Source organism: Garra rufa, chromosome 4 (genome assembly GCF_049309525.1).
Source record: "Garra rufa chromosome 4, GarRuf1.0, whole genome shotgun sequence".
In the NCBI taxonomy this organism is placed as follows: domain Eukaryota; kingdom Metazoa; phylum Chordata; class Actinopteri; order Cypriniformes; family Cyprinidae; genus Garra; species Garra rufa.
The window spans coordinates 5,570,243-5,592,849 of record NC_133364.1 but is presented as its reverse complement, the minus strand read 5'-3'; the positions used below and the strand labels follow the sequence as shown (position 1 = coordinate 5,592,849).

The window sequence follows — 22,607 nt, the reverse complement described above, 5'->3', positions numbered from 1 at the left end:
AAATTATAACATTACATTTTTTTTATATACTTGAGGTTTGTTGAAACCCTAACTACAAGAAAACATACACTAAGATTATTGAAGTACATTTTTACAAGAAAATACTACAATATCTCAGTCTCAGTCAGTTCAAAACATCACATTTAAATCAATGTGTTTCTTAGTAATTAATTGTGAAATTTAGTAGCAATTTCTGGCTGAAAGCCACATTTTTTCAGTGTAATAGTAAAACACTACTAACAGCTGCAATAAATATCAGGCAGATGTTAACTTCTCATATTTTTAAGAGGGCAAAATGGCTTTCTAAACAGTTTAAAGATCTTTCAAAGCTCAGACAGGTATGTATGCTTTAGTAAAAACATCATTTCTATCCAGAAGAGACATAAACAAACAGGATAAGAGGCCGGTTGACAGGTGGTAGTGATTTCACTTATCTCTGTGTATCTGAAGAGCTTGACTTCCCGACAGGCTCAGAGAGCATATCATGCATGCCACAAGTGGCTCCGTGGCGTAAAACACAAACGGCCATCAGTATGGTAGCTGTTAGGAGCCGCATTTTGTGATAAATATGATGTGACTCGAGCGCAGCGGAAATGCCATCAGGGGTCCAGAAAACCGACGCAGAACAAATGAGTTTTAGAGGGAAAGATGGAGGCGCTGCAGTTTACTTGTCTGCAACAGAAACACTTTAGTCAATGGATTGTGGAGAATCAACACAATGGTTCTTTACTGTGAGCAAATGCATTGAAACGGCCAACTGGAAACAACACATATCAAATACAGGTCGAATTCTCCAATTAAAAGCCAATGGACGTCTAAAAAACATTTTATGGATAGTCAAACATGATTCTGTAAAGCATTTTATAGACATAAACCTGAAAAATATTTTCTGGATGTAAATCTGAAAAATATTTTATGGATGTGAATCTGAAAAAAAATTATGGACATGAATCTGAAAAACATTTTATGTAGATGAATCTGAAAAATATATTTTATGGACGTGAATCTGAAAAATATTTCATGAATGTTAATGTACATTTTTTATGGACATGAATCTGAAAAATATTTTCTGGACATAAATCAGAATTTTTTTATGGATGTGAATCTGAAAAATGTTTAAAGAACATGAATCTGAAAAAAATATTTAATGGACATGAATCTGAAAAAAATATTTTATGGATGTAAATCTGAAAAATCTTATATGGATGTGAATCTAAAAAAATTATGGACATGAATCTGAAAAATATTTTATGGACATAAATCTGAAAAATATGGATATGAATCTGAAAAAAACATTTTATGTATGTGAATCTGAAAAACGTTTAATGAACATAAATCTAAAAAATATTTTATGGATGTGAATCTGAAAAATATTTCATAGACATGAATCTGAAAAATATTTTATGGACGTAAATCTGAAAAATATTATATGGATGTGAATCTGAAAAAAAATTATGGACATGAATCTGAAAAACATTTTATGTAGATGAATCTGAAAAATATATTTTATGGACGTGAATCTGAAAAATATTTCATGAATGTTAATGTACATTTTTTATGGACATGAATCTGAAAAATATTTTCTGGACATAAATCAGAATTTTTTTATGGATGTGAATCTGAAAAATGTTTAAAGAACATGAATCTGAAAAAATATTTTATGGACATAAATCTAAAAAAAATATTTAATGGACATGAATCTGAAAAAAATATTTTATGGACGTAAATCTGAAAAATCTTATATGGATGTGAATCTAAAAAAAATGATGGACATGAATCTGAAAAATATTTTATGGACATAAATCTGAAAAATATTATGGATATGAATCTGAAAAAAATATTTTATGTATGTGAATCTGAAAAACGTTTAATGAACATAAATCTAAAAAATATTTTATGGACGTAAATCTGAAAAATATTATATGGATGTGAATCTGAAAAAAAATTATGGACATGAATCTGAAAAACATTTTATGTAGATGAATCTGAAAGAAATGTTTTATGAACGTGAATCTGAAAAAAGAAATTATAGATGTGAACCTGAAAAATATTTTGTAGACATAAATCTGAAAAACATTTTATGGATGTAAATCTGAATCTGAAAATCATTTGTAGATGTAAATGTCACAAACGTGAATTTAAAAAACATTTTATAGGCATGAATCTGAAAAATATTTGATGGATGTGAATCTGCCAAATGTGAATCTGAAAAACATTTTATGCACAAAAATAAAAATATTTTATTAAGGTGAATCTGACAAATATAAATCTGAAAAACATGAAAAACATTTTATGTACATGAATCTGAAAAATATTATATGGACATTAATCTGAAAAACATTTTATGTACATGAATCTGAAAAATATTATATGGACATGAATCTGAAAAACATTTTATGTACATGAATCTGAAAAATATTATATGGACATGAATCTGAAAAACATTTTATGTACATGAATCTGAAAAATATTATATGGACATGAATCTGAAAAACATTTTATGTACATGAATCTGAAAATTATTTTATAGTCGTGAATCTGAAAAATTTTATGGATGTGAATCTGTAAAGTATTTTATGGTCATAAATCTGAAAAACATTTTATGGAAGTGAATCTGAAAAATTTTATGGATGTGAATCTGTAAAGTATTTTATGGTCATAAATCTGAAAAACATTTTATGGACATGAATCTGAAAAATATTTTCTGGACATAAATCAGAATTTTTTTTATGGATGTGAATCTGAAAAATGTTTAAAGAACATGAATCTGAAAAATATTTTATGGACATAAATCTGAAAAATATGGACATGAATCTGAAAAATATTTTATGGACGTGACTCTGAAAAAAAATTATGGACATGAATCTGAAAAACATTTTATGTAGATGAATCTGAAAGAAATGTTTTATGAACGTGAATCTGAAAAAAGAAATTATAGATGTGAACCTGAAAAATATTTTGTAGACATAAATCTGAAAAACATTTTATGGATGTAAATCTGAATCTGAAAATCATTTGTAGATGTAAATGTCACAAACGTGAATTTAAAAAACATTTTATAGGCATGAATCTGAAAAATATTTGATGGATGTGAATCTGCCAAATGTGAATCTGAAAAACATTTTATGCAGAAAAATAAAAATATTTTATTAAGGTGAATCTGACAAATATAAATCTGAAAAACATGAAAAACATTTTATGTACATGAATCTGAAAAATATTATATGGACATCAATCTGAAAAACATTTTATGTACATGAATCTGAAAAATATTATATGGACATGAATCTCAAAAACATTTTATGTGCATGAATCTGAAAAATATTATATGGACATGAATCTGAAAAACATTTTATGTACATGAATCTGAAAAATATTATATGGACATGAATCTGAAAATTATTTATAGTCGTGAATCTGAAAAATTTTATGGATGTGAATCTGTAAAGTATTTTATGGTCATAAATCTGAAAAACATTTTATGGACGTGAATCTGAAAAATATTATGGATGTGAATCTGAAGTATTTTATGGACATAATTCTGAAAAACATTTTATGGATGTGAATCTGCCAAATCTGAAATGCATTTTATGAACATTAATCTGAAAAAATATTTTATAGACATGAATCTGAAAAACATTTTCTAGACATTCTAAAAAAATTCTGGATGTGAATCTGAAAAAAAAATTGATGTGAATCTGGGGGGGGGGGGGGGGCATTTTATGGACATGAATCCGAAAAATTATTTCAGCTAGTTGTCAAGGCAACATTTCTCTCATGTCCATAAATAACTAAAACAAACTTAAATAAAAAAAATACACAGACATTTAAAATAAAGTACTAAAACTGACAAAAACTTTACTAAAACTTTAAATTCACGGTAAACTGGAAAAAAAAAAGAGTGAAAAAGTATTTGTTCAGATCACTAACCATAAGGGCATTTGCAAAATAGTGATGCCTCTGCAAACATTAGTTATTTTAGATGAGAACTTTTGCATGACATTAGAATCAACTTTTATGTAAAAAGGCAGGGAGATAAGCGGACGTGCATTGAAATCGAAGCGGATGCAGCAGCGTCTCTCTGGGCTCGGTTTCGCCTTGAGTGTGTCGCACACATAATTAGTCACGGCTCGGCAGGCGTACGGTGGGAAGTCGGGATCCGCCGCTGTCACCCAGCTTGAAGTGTATTCCTGAGCGAGGTTTTGCAAACCCACCGGCCCGTCAAAACTGCTCAAGATTGTCATCAAACTTCCACATATTCTGCTGCTCTTCTTTCCCACAGTTATTAAATGGGCGACGGGTTCTGATAATGAATATTGATGAGGCTTTCTTACGATTGAAGTCTGTCTGAGATGAGCTACGTCCTGTAATGGCATTGCTTCAGCTCTTTAGACGGATGCTAAACCCAAATTTACTTCTGATATTCACTGTTACTAATGCACCTGAACATAGAGTCACTAGTGAGGGATGATTATAAGGAAGCATCGCTAGAATTGACTATACAGAAAGATTTAGATAAATGTTGTCCTTAAATAGTCAAATTTAGTGCATTACTTGTATAGATGACTGATATATTTGGTGTCACACATAATAATAATCAAATTTGACAAAAATACAACAAATGCCAAATATAAAAATTGTATCCACAATACAAAGAGCATTGGTTTGTGTCATATTGCATGTTTTGATTGAATTGAATTTTAAACGATTGAAATATTTTTATTTGATATTTTTATTAATTTTTTTATTATCATTTTATATTATTGAAATGAAACATTTTTATTAATTATATTCTTTTTTTTTGCTGTTATCTAATAGAATGAAAAAAGATGACAAATTTATTTTGAAACCGTTTGTAAATTTTACAGATATTACAAAAGAAAAATCAAAATTTAGAAAAATAAAATTAGATATGTAACATGAAATTTTGAGGTAGAAAGGCTCAGTATTATTAAACAAGTAAATACATTTATTTGAAATAAAATATAAAATGTATTTTAATTTTATTTTATTTTAGCTAGCAACATTTCTTGTTAAAAAAAAAAAAAAAAAAAAAAAACTACAGACATATTTGCCAAAGTAAAACATAAAAAAAAAAAAAAAAAAAAAAATATATATATATATATATATATATATATATATATAAAACAAAATTTTAACAATATAAAATATAAAATATAATTTAAAAAAAGAAGAAGAAAAAAATATAAACAATAGTATAAACAAACAAACCAATAGTATCTCTATGATACTAAAATAACACTATTGGTCATTTTTATTAATCTGAACAAACCTTGTAGATGTGAGGTGTTTTTATTTTATTTTATTTTACTTTACTATTTTATTTATTTTATTATTTTTGCAAAGAAATTAATTTAGTCTAACTTGATGTACTACAAAAACTAAAATTAAAACTAAATAAAAAGCAAAAACAAAAAAAACAATATGGACATATTTGCTAAAATTGACAAAACTACATTTGTGACCCTGGACCACAAAACCAGTCATAAGGTTAAATTTTACAAAACTGAGATGTATACATCATATGAAAGCTCAATAAATAAGCTTTCTATTGATGTATGGTTTGTTAGGATAGGACAATATTTGGCCGAGATACATCTATTTGAAAATCTGGAATCTGAGGATGCAAAAAAATCAAAATACTGAGAAAATCACCTTTAAAGTTGTCCAAATTAAGTTCTTAACAATGCATATTACTAATCAAAAATTACATTTTGATATGTTTACAGAAGGAATTTTACAAAAAATCTTCATGAAACATGATCTTTGCTTAATTTCCTAATGATTTTTGCCATAAAAGAAAAATCAATAATTTTGACCCATACAATGTATTTTTGGCTATTGCTACAAATATACCCCAGCGACTTAAGACTGGTTTTGTGGTCCAGGGTCACATTTTAAAAAAGATAACATCATATAAAATAATATCATATAAAATATAAGAAAAAATCTCCATGATACTAAAATAATACAAATAACACACCTTTGGTCATATTTATTGATCTGAACAAACCCCTTAAGGCTTGTAGATGTGAGGTGTGCTGTTATTTTATTTTATTTTATTTTATTTATTTCAGCTAGTTGCAAGGCAACGTTTCTCGTTTTAATTTAGTCTAGCTTATTGTACTATAATAACTAAAATTAAAACTAAATTAAAAATTAATAAAGAATTATACAGACATATTTACTCAAATTGTCAAAAAACTAAATTACTAAAACATGAACTAAAATAAAAATGAAAAATATAAAAACTATTATAAAAAATGTAATAAAATATAAACATAAACATAATATTAAATATAATATTAAAAGAAAAAGAAAAAAACTAATCATTATTGCCAGTATCGCCATGACACTAAAAAAAAAGTAAAATAAAATAATAAAAATAACTAGGTACTAAGAACATCTTAGCAACTTTTGCACACCACTTTTTTTCTAAACATCATATGCAACGTGTGAAATAGTTATCAAAATGATCAAATGTTGAATATGTAATTTGTAAAATAATCTAAGAAAACTGTGTCCCAGACTCTAGTCTTGTAGACACCAGCACTAATCTGTTTTAAGCCCCTTTGGTCAGACTGGATTACTAATTGGGTGGATTTGTAGCTGGTTTAGAGACGAGGACGCTGCTAGAAGGTCGTTCAGCGTCTGGACACACGTTTAAGTATAAAGACTCGATTATGAGTTCAGATCAGGGCCAGACACTGGGGTGAGACGACAACTAACCGCTCATCACCATCTCTCACTCATATCTGAAGACTGACCTGAAGGAAACACTTTGACCGGTAAGAACATTTATATTCCTACAGTTTTGTGTAACACAGTCAGCACTGCATAAATTCAGCACATTATTCAAACCTGTGAATGTGTGGCATTTAAAATGTGCAAAGAGGAATTCTAAAGATGCGGTTAAGAAAAACATCTATTGTAATGCCATGTGTTTTTGTACTAAATACTATAAGATGTGCTATATAAATAAAGCTTATTTACCCCACATTTAAATGGTTTTCTTCAAGTTTTGACTTCTTTTGACTTTTGTAATTTATTTATTTATCTGTCATCTATCAATTGTGATGTTATTTCTGTAATTAGTATCCATTTATATGGTGAAAATTGTCAAAATATATTATCTTCACACATGATTTTACCTCATTGATGGATTTTTCTGAAGATTTTTTTAATTTTTAATATTTTAATATTTGTCTATTCATTTATTATTATTATTTTAAATTGTAAACACTTGTATCTGGAGCCATTTTATTTATTATTTTATTTTATTTTATTTTATTTTATTTTATTTTATTTTATTTTATTTTATTTTATTTTATTTTATTATTTTTAGACTGAAAGACAATTTATTAAGAAACCAAAGATATTTTGAATTTGTTGTTAGACTTTATTTTGTCAGCTAATTTTCACACTGATTGACTATATATATATATATATATATATATATATATATATATATATATATATATATATATATATATATATATATATAAAATAGTCTAACTTTTACAAATTTACTAAAATTTGTAAAGAAATTATATAATATATAATATTTATTTATATATAACTGAAAAATAAAATAAAAAAGTATTAATGTATTTACTTGATGTAACAATAACTAAAATTAAAGCTAAATTAAAAAATTATTAAAACTATATGGACATATTTGCTAAAGTTGACAGAAAAATTACTAAAACACTAAAAAATACAATAAAAAATTGGGGCTGTGGGCTGTTGTTTTTCTAATTTGTATTTATGGTTTTATGTTACTACAATATATATATATATATAAATATAATAATAGAATAATATAAATTGTATGGATATTTTCTAAAATGCAAAGTTTATTATATTCTTGCGAAATCCAGTCAAAAAAATTGTTTAATTTATTTATTGTGAACTGTAACTTTATATATATATATATATATATATATATATATATATATATATATATATATATAAAATAGTCTAACTTTTACAAATTTACTAAAATTTGTAAAGAAATTATATAATATATAATATTTATTTATATATAACTGAAAAATAAAATAAAAAAGTATTAATGTATTTACTTGATGTAACAATAACTAAAATTAAAGCTAAATTAAAAAATTATTAAAACTATATGGACATATTTGCTAAAGTTGACAGAAAAATTACTAAAACACTAAAAAATACAATAAAAAATTGGGGCTGTGGGCTGTTGTTTTTCTAATTTGTATTTATGGTTTTATGTTATTACAAAAAAAAATATATATATATAAATATAATAATATAATAATATAAATTGTATGGATATTTTCTAAAATGCAAAGTTTATTATATTCTTGCGAAATCCAGTCAAAAAAAATAATGTTTAATTTATTTATTGTGAACTGTAACTTTATAATAAATATTAATTTTACTATTTAGAAGATTACAAAATTCTTTCAATGTTATAATAAAAAAAAAAAAATTCAAAAGGAACAACAACAAACACCCCGTAAACTTTTGCAATGTTTATTAACAACAAACTCAAGGTTTATTATATTCTAGGAGCACAAAACACAAACACATCCGGCAAACATAAATAAGAACGTAACTTAAATACTAAATAAATAAATCGCGTGTGCGCGTCACGTCATTGGTCCGCGCGTACGCCCGCCCCCCAGAGGCGCGTTTGCTTCTCCCGCCTGCGCCCTGGACACCGTTGCTAAGGAATCCCGAGTACGCGCGAGTGGGTCGGAGGCGCGCAGCTCGAGCGCTGCTCTCAGTGCTCAGACATGGCGGCGGACCTCAACCCGGAGTGGCTGTCTTGCCTGCCTTCCTCATGGAGTTACGGCGTGACCCGGGACGGACGAGTGTTCTTTATCAAGTAAATATCAGCGGGATGGAAAGTTGGGGCTCGGTTCGGCTCGAATGCCTCGCGTCGGTTGTTTTTTCACCTTCTCTTCCCCCCCTTTTTTCTTCTCACCCAACAGTGAAGAAGCGAAGAGCACAACCTGGCTGCATCCAGTCACGGGAGAAGCCGTCATTACAGGGCACAGAAAAACTCCAGGTAAGAGGCTTTTAACGCCTTTCAACGTCTTTTCCGTTGTGGAAAAATCACCGCATGACGAGAAATGCAATCAATGCAGCTGCAGACCCGCAGCTGTGGCAGAACGCGACGCGCGCAATGTCAGTGCGTTCGCGTTTGCGTCGCGTTGCATGCATGCAGCACACCTGCACGCGTTCGTTTCTGTAGGGCTGCATGGTCATTTCTAGCTTTTGATTGACAGCTGTCATTGGCTCATTTGACAGCTTGCAGCAGATGCTTTGTGTTCCTCAAACCACTCTATTTTGAAACTTCCACGAGCATTGAATGCCTAAAATCCAGCAGTTTCTTGTCACTACAGCAAGCTGAGTGATCCAGGTTTACATGTTGATCTGCAGCATAGAGATGCGAGCAGTGCTTGTGGGCATTGAACAGCACTGCAGATCACGGGCACGATGAGAAATGTGCTGCCCGCTGCAGCCAGTCACTCTGTCTAGAAAGATGCTTTTTGCATGCAAAACTCATTGTCCTCGTGTCTCCTTTTCAGATTTACCCACCGGATGGGAAGAAGGATATACGTTCGAAGGAGCCCGCTGCTTTATCAAGTGAGTTGGAGGTTCGGCTCCTGGCGGAAGGAGGATATTTGGCTCTCGCCTGCTTGTTTGACAGCAGCAGTGGCGGCGGTGATTTCAGATCGCCGCCCCCTCACACACACACACACACACACACACACACACACACACACACATACATACATATACACACTCATGCCATAGCGTTTCTAGAAATGCTTCCGCTCGCACACGGAAGGCACACACAGGTCGTTAGAGCTCTTTCCCTCCCCCGTTTACGAAAAAAAGTAATTACCGTGAGGGTGACGGAGGGCTTGACAAGCCAGTGTGATTCAAAGCTCTGTTGGCTGAACAGGCTCAACTTGTTGGTTTTCACTGAGTGAATCATGTTTACCCTTGTCTGTACAGCTCTAGTGTAGTTTAAGACAAATCTGTTGTGCCCTTCATGTGGTTTTCATTCACTGAGCTGGACTTGGTTTGTTTGATTGGGTGTGGAGAAGAGCTGATCGATATTTTTAGACGGTAAAATTGGTGAATGTGGCTTTTTCAGGCTATTTTAAACTGAATGTGTTAAAAATGATCTTTTTTTGGACATTTTGAGATTTTTGCATCAATGGTTTGCATATTATCAGATTAATATCTTGTGCCTGTTACAACATTTTTAGTGTTTTATATGAAATGACTGTTAATTTTGATTGATTTTGAGGGTCCTCTCTGGCCATTTTGACATTTTTCACGTAAATAATTCACAAATTATCAGATTAATACCTTCCACTTGTGCCAGTTACAAAATATTTAGTTTTATATGAAATAAGTGTTAACTTTGGGGATCTTCATTGGCTATTTTGACATTTTTCACATCAATAATTTGCATATTACCAGATTAATACCAATTTGTTAACCCCTGTCTGTACAGCTCTAGTGTAGTTCAAGACAAATCTGTTGCACCCTTCATGTGGTTTTCATTCGCTGAGCTGGACTTGGTTTGTTCGATTGGGTGTGGAGAAGAGCTGATCGATATTTTTAGACTGTAACAGGCTTTTTAAGTTGGTGAATGAGGCTATTTTAAGATGTGAATGTGTTAAAAACGAGCCATATTGAATCTTATTTGGAAATTTTGAGATTATTTGCATTGATAGTTTGCATATTATCAGATTCATACCTTTTGCTTGTGCCAGTTACAACATTATTAGTGTTTTAAATGAAATAAGTGTTAATTTTGATTGATTTGGGGGTTCTTCTTTAGCCATTTTTACATTTCCATGTAAATAATTCACATATTATCAGATTAATACCAACTTGTTAACCTTTGTCTGTACAGCTCTAGTCTATTTTAAAACAAATCTGTAGCACCCTTCATGTGGTTTTCATTCACTGAGCTGGACTTGGTTTGTTCGATTTGGTGTGGGCAAGAGCTGATCAATATTTTTAGACTGTAAAATTGGTAAATGTGGCTTTTTCAGGCTATTTTAAGCTGTGAATGTTTAAAAATGAGCCATATTGGATCTTTTTTGGAAATTGAGATTATTTGCATTGATGGTTTGCATACTAACAGATTAATTCCTTCGGCTTGTGCCAGTTACAACATTTTTAGTGTTTTTGTATGAAATAAGTGTTAATTTTAATTGATTTTTGGGGTCTTCTTTGACCATTTTGACATTTCTCACATCAATAATTGGCATATTATCAGATTAATACCAATTTGTTAACCCCTGTCTGTACAGCTCTAGTGTAGTTCAAGACAATTCTGTTGCACCCTTCATGTGGTTTTCATTCGCTGAGCTGGACTTGGTTTGTTCGATTGGGTGTGGAGAAGAGCTGGTTGATATTTTTAGACTGTAACAGGCTTTTTAAGTTGGTGAATGAGGCTATAAGATGCGAATGTGTTAAAAACGAAGCATATTGAATCTTTTTTGGAAGTTTTGAGATTATTTGCATTGATGGTTTGCATATTAACAGATTAATACCTTCGGCTTGTGCCAGTTACAACATTTTTAGTGTTTTTGTATGAAATAAGCCGAGACTAAAATTGGTGAATGAGGCTTTTCAGGCTATTTTAAGATGTGAATGTTTTAAAAATGAGCTAAGTTGGATTTTTTTGGCCATTTTGAGAGTATTTGCGTCAATGGTTTGCATATTATCAAATTAATACCTTCGGCTTGTGCCGGTTACAACATTTTTGTTGTTTTATATGAAATAAGTGTTAATTGTGGTTGGTTTTTGGGATGATCTTTGGCCATTTTGAGATTATTTACATCAATAATGAGGGTATTATCACTTATCAGATTAAAACTTTCAACCTGTGGTTATTGAGTGTGTGAAATAAGTGTTAATTTCAGTTGATTTTGGGGATCTTCTTTGGCCATTTTGGCATTTTTCACATCAATAATTTTCATATTATCAGATTAAGACCTTCCGCTTGTGCCCATTACCACATTTTTAGTATTGCATATGAAATAAGTGTTAATTTTGATGGATTTTGTGGATCTTCTTTGGCCATTTTGACATTTTTCCCATCAAAAGTTCGCAGATTATCAGATTAGTTACAACATTTTTAGTATTGTATATGAAATAAGTGTTAATTTAATTGATTTTGGGGTTTTTCTTTGCCCATTTTGACATTATTCACATCAATAATTCACATATTATCAGTTTAATACCTTCAGCTTGTCCCAGTTACAACATTTTTAGTGTTTTATATGAAATAAGTGTTAATTTTGATTGATTTTGGGGATCTTCTTTGGCTATTTTGAGATTTTTTTTTTTTACATCAGTTATTTGCATATGATCAGATTAATACCTGAATGTGTGCCAATCTCAAAATCGTTTTGTGGTTTTTCAGTAAACAGTATGTGAATAAGTGTTCATTTTGGTAGATAACAGGCATTTTATTTGGCTATTTTTGAGATTATTTACATCAATAGTTAGTGTATCATCAGATCAAGATCAGATGTTTCACCTTGTGGTTGCTGAGTAAATAGTGTGTTAACTAAGTGTTTATTTCAGCAGTGCACTTCATTTGCAACCATATTATTTTAATATGCAAACATGCATTAATATGCATTCGCATCAGACATTGTTGGTTGACGGCTTTGAAAATTACAAAAATTGCTTGATTTTCTTTGTCACTCATGCATTAAATTGACCAAACAATATTATTAGTGTAGCATCTTGCATTATCAGTAGCAGTGTCATGCAAACAATTTCTTGTCATGATTTGTTGTGCAAAAATGTACAGTAGTACCATGAATGGCCTCAAAGCCATTTTTTCTTTCTCGTTTTGTCATCTTTTGTGACTAAAGTCAGTCTGTTAGCAAACAAATGCTCATATTTTGAACTCATGAATGACTTTTTGACCACTTCGCTATTTTTTTTTTTTAGTTAATTCTGCTTTAAACTAGTCAGTTTATATGCCTCCTGTGTTCTTTCGTGCAAAATTTGTATGCATGGTGTGTGCTTTGTAGCATTTACTCTGAAGCAGTTTGAGACTGATTTAACACAGGGATTCAAGCTAAAACTCAAGATGCATCTCATCACGTCAGGATTGACAGCTGAAGCCTTTCTGGACATCTGAGGGCATGTGGATGCTGCATCACTGTCTGCAATCTCAAACTGCAACGCTGGACAGAATCAACAAATGCATCTCTTTATCATCATCTCTATGGATTATAGTTTGCATACAGACTCCCTGGACTCCTTTATTACTGTGCTGATGATACCTGGAGGCCTAGAACTGTTTGAAATGAGACTGTTGTCACTTTTAATACTCCTTTGGATCTTCATATTGATCTAAGACGCTCTGTGATACGAGAAACTCGGAAGGACAAGAGCGTAGGGACCAATGGGGAACCCGCTCATGTTACCACAGAGGCAGATGGCGGCCGGCCAGAGATTAAGAGTGATATGGGGTCATTCATTATACTGGCACAAAGTCGCTCGGGGAGTCGAGAAGGAGCGATGCCCCGGAGCAGCAAGTGGCTTGTGGTATTTGATCCATTGGCTCAAGTCTGTCAGAATTCCTTAAAAAGCACTGCAGCGTGTGAGGATGCTTTTTCTGTGTCACCCAGGAATAGCTCGGCTAGCCAGAGGACGCTCAGATGCAGGCTTTGCTGTGGCCGCCGTGCAGAGCATTCGCAACACTTTCTAGTCCCAGAAGAGAACAGCAGTGAGCGCCCACATTTTTCCAGCCTGTTTTTTTCACAAGGACTTATTTAATAAATGGTTCTTTAGGAAATCTAACCTAGGTTGCTTTTCCCAGAAGCATCGATCATCAATAGTAAGGCTAGGTTGAGAATCGATTGGCTCCCTAAAAATACATTAATATTTAATTCTAAGTATAAAATATAAATATATATGTATAAAAAAAGAAAAAAAAAATATATACACAAACAGACAAAAGTTTATTTTACAGAAGTTGGTATGTATTTATAACTGTTTTAATGTGTAATATATGTGACCCTGGACCACAAAACCAGTCTTAAGTCGCTGGGGTATATTTGTAGCAATAGCCAAAAATACATTGCATGGGTCAAAATTATTGATTTTTCTTTTATGCCAAAAATCATTAGGAAATTAAGTAAAGATCATGTTCCATGAAGATTTTTTGTAAAATTCCTACTGTAAATGTATCAAAATGTAATTTTTGATTAGTAATATGCATTGTTAAGAACCTAATTTGGACAACTTGAAAGGTGATTTTCTCAGGATTTTGATTTTTTTGCACCCTCAGATTCCAGATTTTCAAATAGATGTATCTCGACCAAATATTGTCCTATTCTAACAAACCATACATCAATAGAAAGCTTATTTATTATGCACATATGTGAACAAGTATTAATATTTAGAGTTTAAAGAGACTCATATAATTCACAATATTATTATTATTATTTTATTTTTTTTTTTAAATGTGCGATCATTAAAAATGTAGATATTTGTTTGAAATAATCAGATAATTCAGGTATTTTAAAATATGCGCATATATGAACAAATATTAATATTTAGAGTTTAAAGAGACTCAACATTCATAATAATATTATTATTATTATTATTATTATTATTATTATTTTTTTTTTTTTTTTGAGTGGGCAATCATTAAAATGTAGAGCTTGAGCTTTGTTTTAAATATTCAATTGATTCCAATTAAAAGAAAATGCATATATATATATATATATATATATATATATAATTAAATGTATTTGTTTTAAATAATATTCAGATAATTCAGATATTTTAAAATATGCACATATATTTAGAGTTTAAAGAGACGTATATCATTCACAATATTATTATTATTATTATTATTATTATTATTTTATTTATTTATTTTTGAGTGGGCAATCATTAAAATGTAGAGCTTGAGCTTTGTTTTAAATATTCAATTGATTCCAATTAAAAAAAATGCATATATATATAAGTAATAATATTTAAAGCCTAAAAAGACTAGATTTTTCACAAAAAGATGTAATTCACATTATTATTATTATTATTATTATTATTATTATTATTATTATTATTATTATTATTATTTATTATTATTTTTTTGTTATTGTGTTTGAGCAATCAACTGATGCAATTTAATTTTTGTGAAAACAAAAACTGATGGCTGGATCTCTTTTTTGGATTAATATCAGATGTAGTTCTGCACCTGGAATTTGGTCCTTTTTTGTTAAAATCACTTCGATTTGTGGCTTCTACGGAACGTTTTTTGCATTATCACTAAATACCAGTGTCTCTATGGACACAACGAATGGGATATTTTCTTCTGGAGCTCTACAATACTCTCCAGTGCTCATTGAAATGGAAGATGCCGAATAATTGAGATGGTGAAGCAGATGACCTGCGGTCTACATCTGGAGCGGCGTGTGAAGCAGAGGTTGCGCTGGCCGTCGCAGCGATTGAAAGGCCGCCGTTGTTGTGCGGCTAGCAGAAGACTGCTTCTCTTTTTTTTTCCCTACTTTTGCTTGGCAGCTGTTGCAGTGTCTTGGGAATGCTGCAAAATAAACAGCTCATGAAGACACTCACGTTGGTCATTAGTTTCCGCCTACTGCCTAACAGGCCGCAGATTGGGCAGCGCAACAAGAGGCGGAGAGATGAGCTCCCTCCCCGTGTCTTGCTCATGCCTTGTGTTGCAAATTAAAGGGGGAATGCGGTGAAATAACATGCACTCCAAAGAGCAGCTGAGGTTACTCTCAACGAGAGTGCATCTGACTGGATGGAATAACCTTTTATGTGATGTTATTTAAGTGTACTTGTTTTAGTGATGCAATCTGACTGTTTTTTTTCTGGGGCATTTCTGGCTGGAGTGGGAAATAAATGGAGCGATGTGGCGACGTGTGGAGAGAGGAAAGTTGCAAAGGTCACTTATTCAACTGTGGCGTGCTCTTTCCAAATATGCTTTTTCATGTTTGTGTGTCTGTGTGTGTGCATCTGTTTTTGGATGGGTCATAGCAACACTGACTTAACCAGTGACGTGAGTTTGAGGCGGTGGTGTTTGTTTATTTGAACATTGGCAGAGGAAAATGACTTATTCTGTTTAGTTAAGAATGCAGTAAATGTTAAAACAGTTTGCACTACAAACCAGTGTGTTCATAATAGATAATACATTAATATAATGTGGTAAGACACACCAATTTGCAGTCAAGCAGCAAAGCGAGCTGTTTTGTACAGATAAAAATAGCTGGACGTGGATTAGATCAAAAGCCAGACACATAAAATTAACAAATGGCTGCTTACGCTCTTACGGGAAGAATATGGTGGATATAAATTGGAATTACTTGACCTTTGACTTTTTAAACACGTAAGTTTAGAATGTTCAAACTTTTTTTTAAACGTCAACATTTTTAGAATGTACAACATTCCATTTCCATGGCGATGTGTCAAGCTTGTCACTTGACTCTTTGTCAAATTTGGGTTCCGGAAGTTAAAATGCCATTCATTTTCTCCATAGGGGAATTGATTTTTAACAATAATTTAAAAAAAGGTTAAGGACAGACATGATGTGAGCTGCGAGGTTGTTAATTAATGGTATTTGCTTTTGTTAAAGCCATTAACCTGCTTTCAACTTATTTCTAAATAATTGTGACCTTGGAACACAAAACCAGTCATATGGGTCAATTTTTTTGACATTGAGATTTATTCAGGGCTTTCCATTGATGTGTGGTTTGTTAGGATAGGACAATATTTGGCCGAGATACAACTATTTGAAAATCTGGAATCTGAGGGTGCAAAAAAAATCAAAATACTGAGAAAATCACCTTTCAAGTTGTTCAAATTAAGTTCTTAGCAATGCATATTACTAATCAAAAATTAAGTTTTGAGATATTTACAGTAGACAATTTACAAAATATCTTTAGGGAACATGATCTTTACTTAATCCTAATGATTTTTGGCATAAAAGAAAAAATAGTAATTTCGACCCATACAATGTATTTTTGGCCATTGCTACAAATATACCCATGCTGCCTAAGACCGGTTTTGTGGTCCAGAGTCACAATTGTGTTTAACAGTGGAATTCCTAGTGAAAAACAACATTACCCATAATTCTGCAAAGGAATCTCCACCAATCAGAGAATAGAAACAAACATTTAAGTCTATCTACTTCTTAAAGAGTTATATCAATGTGCATATTTTGAAATAAATGTCAAAATATTGCTCGCTATTTATTTTCCCAAAATGTTTATAGTTCTCCATAATTTTAAAGTACTTTGTATTTCACCTCATAGCTGGTTGGATTTGTCTGTGGCTTGTAACCATTTAATGATAATTGTTTTCTTTTATTTATTTATTTTTTTAAATCCTTATGTAAAATGAATGGAAAAAATACTTGTGAAACCAGTGCTACTGAAAAGGAATTAATTTGTCTTTTTGTTAGATTTTTTTTCTTCAAATATTTAAATTTATGCTTAAATATTTGAATTTTTTTGCTTCAAATCAAAGTTTTGTAATTTTGTATTTCACCTCATAGCTGGTTGGATTTGTCTGTGGCTTGTAAACATTTAATGATAATTGTTTTATTTTATTTATTTATTTTTTTAAACCCTTACGCAAAAATGAATGGGAAAAATACTTGTGAAACCAGTGCTGCTGAAAAGGAATTAATTTGTCTTTTTTTTTTTTTTTTTTCCAAATTTTCAAATTTCTGTTTAAATATTTGAATTTTTTGCTTCAAATCAAAGTTCTATAATTTTGTATTTCACCTCATAGCTGGTTGGTTTAGTTTGTGGCTTGTAACTGTTTAATTATAATTGTTTTATTTTATTTTATTTTATTGTATTTTATTTATTTATTTATTTATTTTTAAATCCTTACGAAAAATACTTGTGAAACCAGTGCTGCTGAAAAGGAATTAATTTGTCTTTTTGTTTGTTATATATTTTTTTCTTCAAATATTCAAATTTATGTTTAAATATTAGAATTTTTTGCTTCAAATCAAAGTTTTATAATTTTGTATTACACATCATAGCTAGTTGGTTTCGTTTGTGGCTTGTAAATATTTAATGATGATTTTTAAATTTCATTTTATTCATTTATTTTACTGAAAAAATGGCCAGTCTAATTATTCAACGCTTCTGTAAGATTTGCTAAAGAGTCACTTAGCAACCTGACTGTAACCATTATAAACTGTACTTTTTGTGGATGTGATTGAAAAGTGAACAAAAGGAAGGCATGGACAGTATCCAATCAAAACATCACCATCCACTGCAGGTGTTTCCACCTCGACAGGGATGCTGTTGAATGAAATGCCTCTAATGGTCCTCACACATTTATCCGTGTGTGTGTGTGTGTGTGTGTGTCACTCGCTGTCGCTGTGTGAGCGTTTCCTCGTTTCCAGAGCAGCGGTAACATGAGATGCTGTGGTTTTAGGACAGTTAAGTGGGTCGATGGATGGGTGGAGTGGGTCCACAGTGATGAAAAGCTTCCTAATGCTTCCTATGACTGAATCATGAGGCCCGCTTTCCCTCTCTCGCGTTCTCTCGCTCTCGTTCACTCGTTCCCAGAGCCATGGGGCAAGTAGAAATGGTGTGAAAGGGTAAATGACGCTTGGCCCTCTGATTGTTTTGACACATGAGCCAGGCGCTGACAGCTCAGCTCAGCGCTCAAGTGATTTCAGTGCAGAATAACAGAATTTGGCTTTGACTGCATGTAAACTTTTCTTCGACTGCTCTAATTGGATAAAGTCCTTTTGGACCCAAATGTGACCCTGGACCACAAAACCAGTCATAAGGTTAAATTTTTACAAAACTGAGATGTATACATAAATAATAAGCTTTCTATTGATGTATGGTTTGTTAGGATAGGACAATATTTGGCTGAGATACATCTATTTGAAAATCTAGAATCTGAGGGTGCAAAAAAATCTAAATACTGAGAAAATCACCTTTAAAGTTGTCCAAATTAGGTTCTTAACAATGCATATTACTAATCAAAAATTACATTTTGATATATTTATAGTATGAATTTTACAAAAAATCTTCATGGAACATGAACTTTACTTAATTTCCTAATGATTTTTGGCATAAAAGAAAAATCAATAATTTTGACCCATACAATGTATTTTTGGCTATTGCTACAAATATGACTGGCTTAAGACTGGTTTTGTGGTCCAGGGTCACAAATGGTTCTGGAGCTTCAAAGGTTTCTACGTGTTTTTGCAATGTTAAGTAATGTATCATGGACATATCTCACAAATCCTTTCATAAACAAAGTGTAGACGGAGTGCAAATAAGATATTCATTGTGCAGTGTAAAGAGCGTCATTGATTATAATGGAACTTTGTGAAGTCGCGATGAACTAAGATGAGTGATGTCTCTTTTTTTTTTTTAAGGGAGTTTGTAAATGAGACTTTGATTTAATACAACAGATCAATAAACAAGAAGGTAATATTAAGTGACTTACATTGTTTGACTATAACACTAATGTCTGATTTTGCTCTATTTCATCGTCAAAAATGGTCTGAAACAAGGCACAACTGATCTGCTGCGCATCTCCATTTAAACACAGTGATGTTTAGAGGTTTAGTTTCATTTTAAAAAAGTATCTTTTCAGTTATTTAAATCATTTAATATTTTTGTATTCAAGATTTTATATTTAAAACATTGAAATGTATTAATTTGATTGCACTTATGCCACTTTATGTCATTAAACATATGAAAATACACTTACAAACATTTTTGTCTCGTTTTTATTAGTTGATGAAAATGTCAATAGATTTTAGTCATAGTTTTTGTCTTCCAAAACGAGTTTTGGTTTCGTTACGTAGTTTTGCCGCCACCTACTGGCAGATTTAGTTTCATTTTTAAAAAAGTATCTTTTCACTTAAGTCATTTTTGTTCAAAATTTTAAATTTAAAACATTAATCTCAACATGAATTTGATTGCACTCATGCCACCTCTGAGCCTCATTAAACATATTAAAATACACCTACTAGCCACTTTTGTCGTCTTCTGTGCCAACTCTGTAGTACAAATGAATTGTGTTAATACTGATTTCATTGAATTGGTAACTGATTCTACTTGTTTTTATTCTGTTGTTTTAATTCGAAAATCTAAAAAGCATGAAAAATATAATTTTTGCAAAAAATTTGACATGGAAGATGACAAATTCAAATATCACCTCGTAATGGAAAAGCTCATTTTTGGTCAGATTTTTTGATTATTGATTAGAAGGTGCTTCTAAAATGGTCTGTTTTGACACAAGCGTTCCTAAAAAGAAAAGTTTAGTTGTGGATTAAGAGATAATGTCAACATTTCTGCTTGACCTGACTTTAAGCAAACATGGCTCAATATTGTAGTCTTTGAGTTTTAGTTTTAGTAATCATGCTTTAATTTCCCAATTTGTTTTAATGCAGTCCAAACTGGCTTTATTTCAATGCTTGGAGTTTACTTAAAAGTTGCACTTAAAATAAACAAACCAGGTGAAGTTCTTTTGCATCTTATTCATCTGAATGGTGCCAATTTATGCTTTTCCAGTCCAGAGAGCGTATCTGATTAATTTCGTGTTATCACTCTTGTGATGTTTTACTAACTTTTTTTTTTCTTGGTTTGCAACCAGTTGACAAAATTGGTCCAATTTTTTCGATCCAAAAATGTCTTTTATTCTTTTAAAATGAAAGTTCTTGGCTGAAATGATGTTTTCTGTCAGGCTTTGTTTGTAAACAGCCAGTTCTGTTAAAGTTATAATATTTTTTTTAGTGATTACACTTTGTCTATTTTCTCTGACTCATCTGGAGTGAGTTATAGATCAACTTTAACTAGCTGTAGTTTGAAAAATATGATAAAATATGCATAATTTCATATGCACGCTGCTTTTGCTCTATGCTTAAGTTTGTTGCAGTATTTTCAGTCAGGTGTTATGGTCTGTTTCCTCTCATTTTAGCTGGAAATTTTCCCACCTAACCAGTTGGTTTAAGACATTAGTCACTGGAGTGCTAATCTTTCTGGCCCAGAAATTAATGATGCACCAAAATGAAACATCTTGGCTGAAATTAAAATGATTAAATGTATAATTAGTGTTTGTTTGGGAAAAAAAAGAGCTAATTCTGCTAATGGCATAATACACACATAAATAGTAGATTCTTCTAACTCTTTCAATTATTGTGTCTCTGAAATGAGATATTGACATGATGTTCACACTTTTAACAAGCTGTAATATGATAATTATGCTAATTATAAAAATGGAAAAAAATTCACATATGCATGCTGCTTTTTCTCCATGTCAAAATTTGTGTTATGCAATATGTAAAAAAAAAAAAATGTTATGGCTACAATTTAATTACATTTTTTTTACTTTTGCTTGCTATATAATATATAATATATAAATATATAAATATAAATATAAATAATAATAATAATAAAGCTTATATTAATAAATAAATATAAAATATTATTATTTTACAATAGTTTTGCCAACAATTTATTTATTTAACAATGGTTTTGCCAACTATTTATTTACTTACTATGCAACAAAATGAACATCTTGCCTGAAATTAATTATTATTATTATTATTATTATTTTAATTTTACAATAGTTTTGCCAACTATTTATTTATTTACTTACTATGCAACAAAATGAAACATCTTGGCTGAAATTAAAATGATTACATTTATAATTAGTAATTGTTTGGGGGAAAAACCAAGCTAAACTAATGGCATATTATTTTTTTGTAGATTTTTCTAATTCCTTCAATTATTGTGACTCTGAAATGAGATATTGACATGATGCTGGCATTTTTTTTTAACAAACTGTCATATGATAATTATGCTAATATGTTAAAAACAGAATAATTTAACATGATACATCTTGGTTCAAACTGAAATTATGCATTGTGCTTTTTTCTCCATGTCAAAATATTATGCGTTCCCTAGTTTTTGCCCACAATTTATAATTTTTTTTTTTTACTTGCTATGAAACATCGTGGCTGATGACACTTTTAACAAGCTGTCATATGATAATTATGCTAATATGTTAAAAACAGAATAATTTGACTTGTTTTACTCTTTTTTTTTTTTTTCTCCCTGTCAGAGTTTGTGTTATGCAATATTTTCAACAAAATGTTATGGCCACAATTTTTTGTTTTTACTTGCTATGCAACAAAATGAAACATCTTGGCTGGAATTAAAATGATTAAATTTATAATTAATGTTTGTTTGGAAAAAAGCAATCAATTTTGCTAATGACATACTGTTTTTTCTAGTAGATTTTTCCAACTTGCTTCAATTACTGTGACTCTGAAATTAGATATTGACCATTTTTTACCAAGATGTCATATGATAATTATGCTAATATGTTAACAACAGAATACTTTTACCTGCAAGCTGCTTTTTCCTTCATGTCAAAGTTTAGCAATATTTTCAACAAGATGTTATGTTTTCCCAAGTTTTTGGCCAAATTTACTGATCTGCTTAAAAAGCTACTTAAGCTTTTTATTATTCTTCTTCTTAGACTAAATTTCTTAACGCTGCTACTCCTAGAGAACTCAGCCCAGCTCTTCA

The 22,607-nt window shown here is 30.8% G+C and overlaps 1 protein-coding gene across 1 annotated transcript in view; it reads left to right on the top strand.

Annotated features, from left to right (window-relative positions):
- Positions 1–8,759: 8,759 nt before the first annotated feature.
- The window catches only part of plekha5 (pleckstrin homology domain containing, family A member 5), a 195,897-nt gene continuing 182,049 nt past the window's right edge, over positions 8,760–22,607 (top strand). Inside the window, exons 1-3 of the mRNA XM_073838461.1 lie at positions 8,760–8,887; positions 8,994–9,070; positions 9,594–9,651. Of these exons, the coding sequence (XP_073694562.1) occupies positions 8,796–8,887; positions 8,994–9,070; positions 9,594–9,651 (227 nt within the window). The 5' untranslated portion in view covers positions 8,760–8,795. The remainder of the gene's footprint in view (positions 8,888–8,993; positions 9,071–9,593; positions 9,652–22,607) is intronic.